Source organism: Hyla sarda, chromosome 3 (genome assembly GCF_029499605.1).
Source record: "Hyla sarda isolate aHylSar1 chromosome 3, aHylSar1.hap1, whole genome shotgun sequence".
Lineage (NCBI taxonomy): Eukaryota > Metazoa > Chordata > Amphibia > Anura > Hylidae > Hyla > Hyla sarda.
Window position 1 is genome coordinate 436,582,641 of NC_079191.1, and position 14,726 is coordinate 436,597,366.

Here is a 14,726-nt window from a genome sequence, read left to right on the forward strand (position 1 = left end):
CTAATGTAATGCAGATTTCTACTGTGTCAGACTCACCAAGTGTGAATGCAGCCTCAGGGCTTGGGCTTCCTTTACCTATATGCGTTGTCAATTTTTTATTTCCTCCGTCGCTGCAGAAAATGCGCCGGAGGGAAAATGAAGCAAGAACTGATTCCATTCGTTTGAACGGGACAGTTCCCAATCATCCGGCATCTCAGTTTGGACCTCAGATGATTGGACGCGCCGGATCAGTACAGACAGAGGAACGCATCTTGATGCCTTCCCCCTGTCCGGCAATCACAAACAATAAATGCCAGATGCTACACAACTGATGCCAACTGATGCACTTCTGGCATCAGTTGTGGCAAGTTTCCCCCAGTTTCACCGGACATATGTAACTCTAGCCTTGTTCACACTGAGGAGGATTTCTGCTCCAAAATTTAGTGAGGAAATTTTCCTCAATGTGAATATACCTTAACCGCAGCTGTTGCAAATCTACAACTCCCAGGATGCTCGGACAGCCAAAGGCAGAGGTGTAACCTAAGGCTCCTGGACCTTAGTGTAAAAAAAACTACTACTCCTAGCATGCTAGGACAGCCAACTTCCAGCATGCTAATGCTAAGCGGCAGCTATCATGGTCTGGACAGTGAATGGGAGACCAAAAGCAATGCTCAAAGCAGTGTTTCCCAACCAGTGTGCCTCCAGCTGTTGCAAAACTACAACTCCCAGCATGCTAAGCAGCAGCTATCATGGTCTGGACAGTGGATGGGAGACCAACAGCAATGCTCAGAGCAATGTTTCCCAACCAGTGTGCCTCCAGCTGTTGCAAAACTACAACTCCTACCATGCCAGGACAGCCAACTCCCAGGATGCTAATGCTAAGCGGCAGCTATCATGGTCTGGACAGTGGATGGGAGACCAACAGCAATGCTCAGAGCAATGTTTCCCAACCAGTGTGCCTCCAGCTGTTGCAAAACTACAACTCCTACCATGCCAGGACAGCCAACTCACAGCATGCTAATGCCAAGCGGCAGCTATCATGGTCTGGACAGTGAATGGGAAACCAACAGCAATGCTCAGAGCAATGTTTCCCAACCAGTGTGCCTTCAGCTGTTGCAAAACTACAACTCCCAGCATGCCCGGACGCTGGGAGTTGTAGTTTTGCAACAGCTGGAGGCACACTGGTTGGGACGCACTGCTTTACAGCCTAGCAAAAAAGTATTTTTCCTCCTGTTTTATAATGAAGCAGCCCAATAATAGGACCCTCACAATGCTCTTCTCTGCATTGATGTAAGTGTCCATAATGTGTTTCTGTGCAGCACTTCAGAGCGGCACTCTCCTGTCACCACGTGGGGTCACAGGGCAGGAAGCGCCGACTGATCACCCACGTGTGCGCTCCAGCTTCCTGCCTGTCGCCGGTTGATGACGTGCCCATCACCGATTTTGGGGGGGGATTTTAGGCTTCCCTCCCGGGATGTCAGCGCTGTGTGCACGGAAGATGCTGCGCCCCGCAGCGCTGTGGTGTCGGGCGCCCCCTGCAGGCAGTGCGAGGAATCTGCTAACGCGGAGAATCAAGGAGCAACTGCAACATTGTATCAAGTGCTGCTCTGACTCCCAGGAAGGTCAGGGGAGAGGGGGGCAACCTGAAGCCCCAAAGCCCATCAATCCCCTAGGTGTAAGGACATGGAGGAAGAGGAGGCCCCTGTCTCCCCTGGACAGAGTGAGTCTCCTCATCCCTCCAGAGTATATCTCACAGGAGATCAAAGATTTGCAAAATCCTGAACAGCTCGGCCCACCATCATCTTCATCCCAAGACCACCCAGAGAAGGCCAGCCCCCCTGAACTCTCATCAACTTTCTCCCAAGACCACCAAGAGCAACTCAAACCCTCACAACCCCCATCATCCTCCTTCCAAGACCACCCAGAGCAGCTCAAACCCTCACAACCCCCTTCATCCTCCTTCCAAGACCACCGAGAGCAACTCAAACCCTCACAACCCCCATCATCCTCCTTCCAAGACCACCCAGAGCAACTCTCACAACCCCCATCTTCCTCCTTCCAAGACCACCCAGAGCAACTCAAACCCTCACAACCCCCATCATCCTCCTTCCAAGACCACCGAGAGCAACTCAAATCCTCACAACCCCCATCATCCTCCTTCCAAGACCACCCAGAGCAGCTCAAACCCTCCCAACCCCCATCGTCCTCCTTCCAAGACCACCCAGAGCAGCTCAGCCCCCCTGAACCCTCATCCTCTTGTGAAGACCACCTCAACCATCCCCAACCCCCATCATTTTTCCAGGAGACTGACCCACTGGGGCAGCTGCCTGACCCAGAACCTTCACCATCCCCCAACAATGCCCCCCAAGAACTGTACGACCCCTCAAAAACTGAAAACCCAGCAACTTTACAGGGGATGCCATTCCAGCCTCAAGATCTTCTCATAGCAGAATTCAAGAGAAGACACTACTCCATGTTCAGGAAGATGTTTGTCCTGAAGAACTCCGGTAAACTGGTCAGCAACTGGGGGGCCATCAACTACCAGGACTTGTTGGGCAGACTGCCAGGAGAGAAAATCAGGACCACCACCGGGCACCAGTTCTTAGTGAGAAGACCCTCGCTGGATGAGTACGTCATCTACATGAAGAGGGGACCCACTATCTCCTATCCGAAGGTTTGCACCTGGCCGGTTCCTCACATCCTGGGAGGGGGGTGGGGATCATGATGTAAAACCCTTTAGTCTCATTTAGGACCATATCAAGCATCAAAGCATCTGGTCTCCAACCTGTGGCTCTCCATTTGTTATAGATTGGAAACCAAGGTTCTGTCCTTCAGATTAACCCCTTATAGTTCTATCCATGACCAGGTCTACACACAGACCCTTATGTAGTGTAACAGCTGCGGGGGGTCAAAGTAGTGTCCTGCCGGTACCGCACAGCTGAGACATCACACAGCTGCAAGACCGAGTCAGGAGTTTTCACTCTTTGCATGATTGTTCCCATTCTATGACGGCAAGCATAGATTGTGAAAAGAAAAATGCATTGATGGTATGAGCAAGTGTTTTCTAACCGGTGTGCCTCCAGCTGTGGCAAAACTACAACTCCCTGCATGCCCAGGGAGGGGGCGAATTGAAAAGAAACCCTGAAATCTAGCAACTTTTTATTTTTTTACACAATGCACTTTATGGTAAAAGTGACATGTTTACCTTATTCTGTAGGTCCATAGTAACATAGTTCATAAGGTTGAAAAAAGACAAGAGTCCATCAAGTTCAACCTATATCCCTAATGAGTCCCTACTGAGTTGATCCAGAGGAGGCAAAAAACCCTCAAACTAGATGTAAAAATTCCTTCCAGAATCCAATATGGCATCAGAATAAATCCCTGGATCAACGTTCTGTCCCTATAAATCTCATATACATAACCAGCGATGTTATTACTCTCCAAAAATGCATCCAGACCCCTTTTAAATTATTTTACAGAGTTCACCATGACACCTCCTCCGGGAGAGAATTCCACAGTCTCACTGCTCTTACAGTAAAGAACCCCCGTCTGTGCTGGTGTAGAAACCTTCTTTCCTCTAGACGTAGAGGATGCCCCCTTGTTATATATACAGTCCTGGGTATAAATAGGTCATGGAGAGATCTCTGTACTGTCCCCTGATATATTTATACACAGTTATTAGGTCGCCCCTAAGCCTTCTTTTCTCTAAACTAAATAACCCTAATTCTGATAATCTTTCTGGGTACTGTAGTCCTCCCATTCCCCATATTACCCTGGTTGCACGTCTTTGAACCCTCTCCAGCTCCACTATATCTTTCTTGTACACTGGTGCCCAGTACTGTACACAGTATTCTATGTGTGGTCTGACCAGTACTGTACACAGTATTCTATGTATGGTCTGACCAGTACTGTACACAGTATTCTATGTGTGGTCTGACCAGTATTGTACACAGTATTCTATGTGTGGTCTGACCAGTACTATACACAGTATTCTATGTGTGGTCTGACCAGTACTGTACACAGTATTCTATGTGTGGTCTGACCAGTACTGTACACAGTATTCTATGCGTGGTCTGACCAGTACTGTACACAGTATTCCATGTGTGGTCTGACCAGTACTGTACACAGTATTCCATGTGTGGTATGACCAGTACTGTACATAGTATTCTATGTGTGGTCTGACCAGTACTGTACACAGTATTCTATGTGTGGTCTGACCAGTACTGTACACAGTATTCTATGTGTGGTCTGACCAGTACTGTACACAGTATTCTATGTGTGGTCTGACCAGTACTGTACACAGTATTCTATGTGTGGTCTGACCAGTACTGTACACAGTATTCTATGTGTGGTCTGACTAGTGATTTGTACAGCGGTAGAATTATTTCCTTGTCGTGGGCATCTATGCCCCTATTGATGCCCCCCATGATTTTATTTGCCTTGGCAGCAGCTGCCCGACACTGGTCACTACAGCTAAATTTACTGTTAACTAAGACTCCTAAGTCCTTTTACGCGTCAGTCGTCCCAAGTGTTCTCCCATTTACTACATAATCCCAGCCCTGATTTTTCTTTCCCATGTGCGTTACCTTACATTTATCAGTGTTGAACCTCATCTGCTACTTCCCTGCCCAAACCTCCAACCTATCCAGATCCATTTGTAACAGTGCACTGTCCTCTATTGTGTTTTACCACTTTACAGAGTTTAGCATCATCTGCAAAGATGTTACTTTACTATTCAACCCCTCTACAAGGTCATTAATAAATATATTAAATAGAACAGGACCCAAGACTGACCCCATTGGTCCCCACAAGTAACAGTCACCAAATCAGAAAAAGTACCATTAATAACCACTCTCTGTTTCCTATAATTGAGCCAGTTACTTACCCACTTACACACATTCTCCCCCAGCCCCATCCTTCTCATTTTATGCACCAACCTTTTATGTGGCACCGGATCAAATGCTTTGGAAAAATCCAGATAATACGACATCCAGCGATTCCCCCTGGTCCAGTCGGAGCTCCCCTCCTCATAAAAGCTGATCAGGTGACAGGACCGATCCCTCATAAAGCCATGCTGATATGGGGTCATACATTTATTTTTATCAATATACTCCAAAATAGAAAACCCTCAAAACAATTTACATACAACGGAGGTTAAACTAACAGGTCTATAATTCCAGTGGTCGCCTTTTGTCCCCTTTTAAAATATTGGCACAACATTTGCCATGCACCAGTCCTGGGGAACAGTCCCTTTTACTATAGAGTCCCTGAATATTAAAAATAGGGGTCTGTCTATTACATTACTTCCTTTCTTTAGAACACTGTGGTGAATGCCATCTGGACCTGGTGATTTGTCTATTTAGATTTTTTGTAGGCGGCACAGTACTTCTTCCTGGGTTAGACAGGTGACCTGTACTTCTTCCTGGGTTAGACAGGTGACCGGTACTTCTTCCTGGGTTAGACAAGTGACCTGTACTGGGGAGTTTACCTTATCTCACTGTATTTCACCTGGCATTTCATTTTCCTTGCTGAATACAGTGGAGAAGAATTTGTTTAATATATTTGCTTTTTCCTGATCCCCGTTTATAATTTCTCCATCATCATTTTTTAAAGGGCCAACACTTTCATTTTTAACCTTTTTTTTTACTATTTATATAAAGAACATTTTGGGGTTAGATTTACTCTCTTTGGCAATGAGTCTTTCTGTCTTTTTTGGGGGACTTATCTGTTTTTTACATATTTAAAATTTTTGTCTCTAACTTTTTAATGCTTCTTTACTTCCGTCCTGTTTTAGTAGTTTAAATGCTTTATTGTTCCACCAGAGTACCCCTTTAAGGGCTTCTCTGAGTTGGTCAAACTTTTCCTTCCAAAAGTTCATTGTTTTCGTGGCCCCTCGCAAAAAAATAGGGATCTATATTTTTATTTAGAGGAGGTTTTATATATATATATATATATATATATATATATATATATATATTTATTTTACACATATAATGTCCCCTTAAGGGATTAATATTAGAAATCATTAGATTGCTATGTATTGTTCATTATAATTTAATATCATATTTACTGACTAGTGATATCAGTGATATTCTTGTACAGCCTGACTCTGCATCTTGCACAAGAAGATCCGCCATCCTGCACTCCGGAGAAGGTTAAGAAACCTCTGGCGGTCATTTGCACTCATTGGACCCCCGCTATTGCCCTGCAAAGAAGCAGAACAGCGCCCGCGGGTCACATATGATTAGTTGCCCGATGCGCTGCGGCTGATAATTCATTCGAGAGAGGGGGGGGGGGGGCCCAACCGGTATTGCGGTATGGGAAAAATTCATATCGTGCAGGAAAAAAAAAATCGGTATTCGGTATGAACCGGTATATCACCCAGCACTAACCAGGATTAGACAAAACAGAGCTGATTTGTTTTAAAAGCAGCGGCACACCTGTCCTCAGGTTGTGTGTTGTATTGAAGCTCATTGAAGTGAATGGAGCCAAGTTGTAATACTGCACCTAACCTTAGGACATTGGTGGTTATGTTATGAATGAATCTATCTATCAATCATAATGCTCTGTCTTGTCACTTTCAGGATGTTGCCTCCATGTTGACGATGATGGACGTGAATCCCGGGGATGTAATACTAGAAGCAGGATCAGGCTCTGGAGCGCTAAGTCTTTTCCTGTCACGTGCCGGTAGGTTTGTCATTGCTTTTATCCATTACCTGATAAGGAGATAATGGTTTGTGCACCCATTGTTTTTTGTGTGGGACAAGTTGTATTACTCTGTTTAACAACCTGTGGCTCTCCAGCTGTTGCTTGACCATAACTCCCAGCATGCCCTGAGAGCTGTATACAATATCATGTCTTATTATCAAGAGGAGGACATGCACCTTTCACTATAAATCACTATTATGAATCACTATCCTTCTTTTCAGTGGGGCCAGAGGGTCGTGTGCATAGCATCGAAGTACGTTCTGACCATCACCAGGTATCTAGGAAGAACTTCCTAAAGTGGAAGACAGCGTGGGAAATTCGAAGTGGACGAAGTTGGCCAGATAATGTGAATTTCATCAACAAGGATGTGCGGGACGTGATGTCAGACCTCCAGGCTGTAGGATTTGATGCAGTGAGTAACATTCGGACATCAGGTCTCATGGGGTGTCCCCACTATTGGCTCACAGTCACTCTTTATCTCTACAGGTGGCTTTGGATATGTTGAACCCACATGTTGCATTGCCGGCAATAATTGGGAATCTAAAACAAGGGGCTGTGTGTGCCGTGTACATAACTAAGTAAGTGGCTGCAGACACAGAAGATACCTCCCGAAACACATGGGGGGGGGAGGTGGTACTAAGGCCAGAGTTTCATATGAGGCATCGGTTTTATGAAGAGGCACACGCCCCACAATAAACCCAGGCACAGGGTTTCTTATTTACTTTTGGGTATAAATAAAGAAGCAGAAGTGAATTCTGCAGGCCAATAGGATTGCAGTGATACAAAAATGTTAGTTGTTTAAGTTTTTTACTTCTTTTTGTGTTTTTTTTCTATGGGCAGATGAAACAATACCAATTATGTGTAATATTTTATTAAGGTTATAATTTGTTTCCAGTAATAAGCGACTGTGTCATCTTCTGATCTTTCATATAATAAAGTGTGTAATGCCGTCAGCATAATGCCGACACTAGGTCAGACGGCAGACCTGGCTTCTGGCTCTCATGACAAGCCATTGGAACCCCATGTCCTCCCTTTGCCTATAACAGCTTAGATCAGTGTTTCCCAACCAGGGTGCCCCCAGCTGTTGCAAAACCACAAGTCCCAGCATGCCCAGACAGCCAAAGGCTGTCTGGGCATGCTGGGAGTTGTAGTTTTGCAACAGCTGGAGGCACCCTGGTTGGGAAACACTGGCTAAAATACTGCCATCACTTTTGACTGTAGCTTTTGAAGTGTTAAATGGGCACTGTCACCCAATTTTTTTTTTATATGTTGTAGTACTTATGTACTAAAACATATCTCTAATATACTTTTATTATTTTTATTTTTTTTTCATTAAAATGGTTTAATTTAAATTTAAAAACCGGCCACTAGGGGTCTCCCTCCTAGTGGCCGGCTGCAGCCTGGCGTGATGTCACGCTTGAATTCGGACCGATGCCGGCCGGGCATCAGTCCGAATTCAGTCAGGCTGCGCTCGCTCCCTGTCTGTCAATCAGACAGGCGAGAGCGAGCGCTTTAAAGAAAGAGGATGTGCGCAGGCTCCCTGGCCTCGCACGCCGGCCCCGGCTCCCGGTAAAATATGCTAAGCAGCAGCTCCGCTGTGACTGTTCTCACTGCTTATTCTTTTGCGGGTGGAGTGGGTTGAGCGGAGTGGCGCAGCGGGGCCGGGGGGGGGGGGGGGGGGGGGGGGTTGTGGGCTGCCTGGCGGGGAGCGGGATGTGTGGCCATCACAGATACGGTGTTCACCTGTACAGTATGCCTCCAGTTGTTTCCCCACTACCACTACCGGCATGCCCTGACAGCCAATAGATGTCAGGGCAAGCTGGGAGATATAGTGGGAAAACAGCTGGAGGTACATTGAATAGGTGAACTAAGGGCGAAAGTGTGCCCCCCCAGCAGGCATCAGTGACGTCATGCCTGCTGGGGAAGTCTGCCTGGTAGTGAGCACACTACCAGGCAGACAAGACATTTTTTATATGTAAAAAAAAAAATAATAATAATTAAAGACAGGGAGGGGGTTAGGGATAGATGGGCAATAGGCAGGGACAGGAAAAAAACAACAAAAAAACGATGGTGGGAGCTACTATTTAAAAAAGAACTATGAGAACTTTTAGGGTAGGGTCACACATAACAGATCCGCAGTGTATTTTACGCTGTGGATCCGCCGGTGACCCGACCCATAGGATCAACACAGTAGGGATTTAGGTTGAACTCAGTGGACTTTTGTCTTTTTTCTTCAATATGGTCCTTTTGACTGGGGGGGGGGGCTCAGCATTGCTATAAGTCATGCTGAGAAGAGATAATATTATTACGAGAGGGAGAAATCCCTCTACATATAATGGTATACTTATAAGGTATTTAGATCTGATAAATTTTACACCATAATTTTTGTACTGGGGCCCAAAACTTTTCACCCTGCATTTATGAGAAGTTACTTGTCATCTACTTAATAGAGGAATAATATAGTAAAACTTCTCTACCTTCTTTAGTATCACACAGGTGATTGATCTTCTTGAGGGCATTCGGTCTTGTGAACTTCCTCTGTTATGTGAAAAGGTTATGGAGGTCAGCGTGACGGACTGGCTGGTGGCCCCCTCACTACGTAAGGACGGCAGAGTCTCCAAAAGGGTAGAACCCCAGTGGAAAGGGTCTTCAGGAACCCTAACTCAAGAACAAAGAGATGATGAGGATGATGATGAAAGTCAGACAGATGGTAAGACTATTCAGTTTGCAAAAATCTGGCTTTACACAAAAAAAAAATATAGAAGTCCGATGTAGACATTTTCGGCCACTTTGCATTTTTGGGACATTAATGACCTAAGCAAAGCAAACAATTTTTTTTCCCCATTATAGACAAACAACCCTTTTAACCTTTTTTACTGCCGAGCCTATGTTTACACATCCTAAAAAGAAAAGGACAAGATGTACCACTCATACTGAAAGGTTCTATGTGTTGCTTCGATTCATTGAAATGAACAGGAAATGTTACTGGGCATGCTCTGTAAGATTTGAAGAGGTTATTCCACAGGGTGGTGGAGGTTGAGCTGTGAACATCATCTATTGTCTTTTCTACTGGTGTCACCTTTCACTGTAATGATGTAAACATTACTTTCTCGCAGCCTTCTTATTATCAAAGAGAACAGGATGTCCCAGCTTTAGGCCTAGTGGCGAGAAGAAAAACTACCTCTAAGTGTTGCAAAACTGCAACTCCCAGCATGCCCGCACAACCAACTGCTGTTCAGGCATGGAGTTGTAGTTTTGTACCAATTGGAGGCACACTGGTTGAAAAACACTGATAAAGATAGTAAAAACAAAATATGTTCAACATAAAATCTTGATTCAAACAATAGCTAATTTTCTGATGACACAAACCCCTTATGTCTATATCTACTTGCTCATAGCATTATCTATTCACCAGAAGTAAACAGACAAAAAATGTCTGTGGTCCAGAAGCCGGTGACATCAAGAGGGCCCCCTGTTTGGTAAGGAGGGTAAATTAAAGTTCCTACATTCCCCCCCCCCCCCCCCCTTGATTCACTGTAGCCTGTACCGGAGAGAGAGAGGACAGTAAGACCGGGTGTTTAATTTTGCTGTAAAAGTGAGTGACCTCCCTTGGCAGATACAGGTAACAGATTGTGGGTGGTAATAGGGGTGATAACATGAAGAAAAGTTCCTGTATCCCTTCCCTACAGTCACTGGCGGCTGTACATGGAGACAAGATGACTGTAGCAGCTGTGATCGGTTAGAGTGGTGATAATACAAAAAAAAGTTCCTGTATCCCTCCCAAACCTTTGATGCTGACAAGATATTTTATTTTTTTTAATGACAAAAGAAGATAAATGAATAGGAGCAACTCACCCAAGACCCAAGAGGCAGTAGCAAAATCTTTACTTTATTGCATATCGTGCAGACATAGATGCAAGCCACGGGGGGCAGATGTCACGGTGGGGGAGTAGCAGGATGGGCCTGACGAAGTGCTTTGATAGCACGATACGGACCGTGGCCCGCCGTTGTCTGCTACTCCCCCACCGTGACATCTGCCCCCCGTGGCTTGCATCTATGTCTGCACGATATGCAATAAAGTAAAGATTTTGCTACTGCCTCTTGGGTCTTGGGTGAGTTGCTCCTATTCATTTATCTTCTTTTGTCATTGCCATTTGGACTATACTGCACAGTGTGAGCACCACCCGCAGCAGGCACATTGCTTCCTACGCCTTTTCCACAACATACAGGAACATATGCATACTTCTCCAGCCTATACTACTAGTGCCAGGCTTCTTTGCTTCTACTACATTGACTGTCCGGATTTTTTTATTTTTTTTAGATGATGATTTTGCAATTGAATCTCAGCCTTTTGGGCAGGTGCCTTATATTGCACGTCCGATGCCTTGGCAGATAGGACATACAGGTAAATATGGTTTACTCTCTTACTGTCCTGTTACACACAGGGATGGGATTAGGTTTACTGTATTTAAACCTAGTTTACCCATATAGTTTATATAGATATCCAAAAGCAAGACGATGATCCAGCACAGATGCAATAAAACTCAGCTTTATTTAAAATTCAGGAGACAACACAGGATACATTTGAAGGTGATAACGTCAGGTGCATTTCGAGCGCATTGTGCGCTCTTCCTCTGTGACGTCATGAGCGTGCATGTGCTCGAAACGCGTCTGACGTTATCACCTTCACTTGTATCCTGTGTTGACTCCTGAATTTTAAATAAAGCTGAGTTTTATTGCATCTGTGCTGGATCATCGTCTTACTTTTGGATCCCCAGTGCGCACCAGGCTGGGTGCGGGATCCGAGCACTGCTCGCGGAGGGAAAGATGGGCGTTCCACGAGTCTACAGCAGTTATATAGATAGTATGTGATAAAATGTGTAATTTTTCTGTTTAGGAGAGTTCATATGTGTTTTCTCTTTGTTGTATTGTTCTATTGGAAGATTTCAGCTTATTTAGAGTACCAGGATGCCATATACCAGAATGAAAAAAAAATGTGTCACCAGCGTCACCCGCACTAACCTGCTCATAAAGAGTAATAGTGTGAGTAACGCGGATTCAAATGTTATTTACCTTTTTTTTCTTACATTGCCCCATTCCTGAGATGTGCCCATAAAGCCAAATATGCAAATAAAGTGTTCTGGGGCGTTTCCAGTCCCTTGGTGCACTGTTCTGCCTGCCCAGCTCAGCCCTACACATAACACATTTTTTATTATTATTATTTTTTGTAAACTCTAGATCCACTCTGTCCTCTCCGGTCACAAAATCATCATCATCACCACAGGTCCTTCAGCCACATACTGTGCTGCTGAGCTCTGCCCCTACATGTACTGGTCTCGTGATTGTGACATCTTATATAGTTGGTAAAGACCAGTATATAGAGGGTTAAATTCAAGTAATTAAGCAATAGATCCCCCCTTGGGGTTATCCAATAATACCCTTTCTTCCCATATACCCTTAATAACTTCCTGTGAGCTTTATTGTATGCTTACTACACTCATTTAAAAACAGTATGTGCAATAGCTTTGTGACATCATCACAGGTCCTATCCTCAGTAATTGCCCAATCAGGACCTGTTCTGTATCTGCTAGATGCAGTACATGTCAGCAGTGCAGAATAGAAAATTATGTGGCTGCAGGACCTTTGATGATGATCATGTGACAGGAGTGGAGGTCACATGTTCCCTGTATAGAATGGAGCATAGGCCATGAATATTTATGAAGAGGGCATTGCACATGACCATGCTAGGTGGGCAGAAGAGTTCACCAAGGTACTGGGAATGCACCCATTGCACCTAAGAACTTAATTTGCATATTTGGATTTTCATGCATTACTCAGGAACAACGCCAAATAGAAAAAATAAGGAAACAGCATTGGAATCGGCGTTAGCCGAACAATTATCCTGTACCAGCAGGTTAGTGCAGGTGACACTGGTGACAGATTTCCTTCAAGTACCTTTTTCTCCTCTATTATAGTTGGTCCACAAGATGGCGCAACCATTTTTTCTATGATGCATGCATATGCTGATATTGTCTTCAGTCTTAGGCTAGGTTCACACTGCAGAATTTCTGGGCAGAATTTCTGCCGGAGATCGAGATGGTGGTGCTAGGACCGAGCAGGCTGCAGCTCCCATAGACTGCAAGGCATTTCTGGGTGGATCTTTTGGGAGATCTGCTCAGAAGTGCATTGACATCTATGGGAACGACAGTGTAGTCTGCACGGTCCCAGTGCCGCCGGCTCAATCTCCGGCAGAAATTCTGCCCAGAAATTCCATAGTGTGAACCTAGCCTTAAAGGGGTACTCCACTGCTCAGCGTTTGGAACAAACTGTTCTGAAAGCTGGAGCCGGCGGTGGGAGCTCGTGACATGATAGCCCTGCCCCCTAATGACTTCACACCCGCCCCCTCAATGCAAGTCTATGGGAGGGGGCGTGACGGTTGTCATGCCCCCTCCCATAGACTTGCATTGAGGGGGCGGGATGTGATGTCATGAAGGGCTGGGGCTATGATGTCACGAGCTCCCGGCCCCAGCGCTCGGAAGTTTATTCCAAACGCTGAGCAGCGGAGTACCCCTTTAACATCAGTGTAGATAATGAAAGGGGTAGTCCAGTGGTGAAAAACGTATCCCCTATTCTAAGGATAGGGGATAAGTTTAAGATCGCGGGGCGTCAGACCGCTGGGGCCCCCGTGATCTCTCTGTACGGGGCCCCGGCTCGCTGGCCAGATAGCGCGTGTTGACCACCGCACGAAGCGGCGGCCGACACGCCCCCTCAATACAACTCTATGGCAGAGCCTGAGATTGCCGAAGGCAGAGTGTCGTAGAGTTGTATTGAGGGGGCGTGTCAGCCGCCGTTTCATACGGTGGTCAACACGCCCCCTTCCCGCAGGCTGTCGGGGCCCCCAGCGGTTGGACCCCCCACGATCTGAAACTTATCCCCTATCCTTAGGATAGAGGATAAGTTTTTCACCACTGGATATTTCCTTTAAGACTTGTATCTCGCTACCAAAGATATTAATAGACCTGGCACGGAGGGCAAAAAGTGCAAAACTATCACGGTAATCAGGTGACCAAATGACAGACATTGCACATCAAATCTGAAACTATTTTTAAGGCTAAGGAAACTGAAAACTTCCTCTCCTCATGATCACTGCTTTGTGACGTTTATTACCAGTACTGGGGAGTGGATGACTGTAGTGTTGTTTAACCCTGTATGTGACAGCAAGTGCTAAAATACTTCCTACCCCTCCCCCCCCCCCATGATCACCACATATCACCAGTCCTGCGAACCTCCAAAGACATTCACTTACAGTATATCACTATGTAACATGTTTTTTTTTTTTATAATTTGCTGTCTTTAGGTTTTATGCTCATTTGAACAATTTTGTAATTTTACTTTGAAGAATAATGACATAGCATTAATGTGATAAAATTGTTAATATTTATAATATGAATACAGTATTTGTGACAGTGGCTCCTGATAAAATTGTAAATCATGACACTTTTATTTTGCAGCTTTTCTTGTGCAGCTGAGAAAATTCAAACCGGCAGCAGAACTTACAGAACAGACGGACACCAGCTGATACCAAGAATATATAATATTACAGTATCTTGTATGATTTAAACTATGTTACACTTATTGATCTAAATTATGTCACATATTTTTGCTAAAACATTTAACCTGGAATAAAAGTGTTGTAAATATTTGAACCAACAGCTTCTGAATGAAATTACATCACTCCTTGCTGCTTGAGAACCACTCCATGGACTTGTCTTGGAGAGGGATGCGTCGTCTTGTCCCACCGTTTGCTTGGTTATCTAAAGAGGCAGAAGGAGAACACAATTTTTCCTGTTTATTTATTAAAATCATAGAGCAGTTTATTTTTTCACAACACAGTACGATCTGTGATTTATCTAGCTATTTGCCCCTGCTCGATGAAATATATTGGTAAAACTAGTAGAGCCCTTAAAACCAGGATCTGGGAACATTTAGGGGATATTAGACATGGTCGGGACAAACCTTTGGCTAGACATATGAATGAG

The 14,726-nt window shown here is 44.9% G+C and overlaps 2 protein-coding genes across 4 annotated transcripts in view; one reads left to right on the forward strand and one right to left on the reverse strand.

Annotated features, from left to right (window-relative positions):
- The first annotated feature begins 1,414 nt into the window (after positions 1–1,414).
- TRMT61B (tRNA methyltransferase 61B) lies at positions 1,415–14,334 on the forward strand. The gene is made up of 7 exons (XM_056568568.1): positions 1,415–2,653; positions 6,564–6,666; positions 6,909–7,099; positions 7,174–7,265; positions 9,174–9,397; positions 11,009–11,092; positions 14,199–14,334. The coding sequence occupies exons 1-7, from the start codon at positions 1,454–1,456 to the stop codon at positions 14,264–14,266; spliced, it is 1,962 nt and encodes a 653-aa protein (XP_056424543.1). The 5' UTR covers positions 1,415–1,453; the 3' UTR covers positions 14,267–14,334.
- SPDYA (speedy/RINGO cell cycle regulator family member A) overlaps positions 14,006–14,726 on the reverse strand; it is a 54,050-nt gene continuing 53,329 nt past the window's right edge. For all 3 annotated transcript variants that reach the window (XM_056568570.1, XM_056568572.1, XM_056568571.1), the window contains exon 7: positions 14,006–14,501. In XM_056568570.1, the coding sequence (XP_056424545.1) occupies positions 14,419–14,501 (83 nt within the window). In that variant the 3' untranslated portion in view covers positions 14,006–14,418. The remainder of the gene's footprint in view (positions 14,502–14,726) is intronic.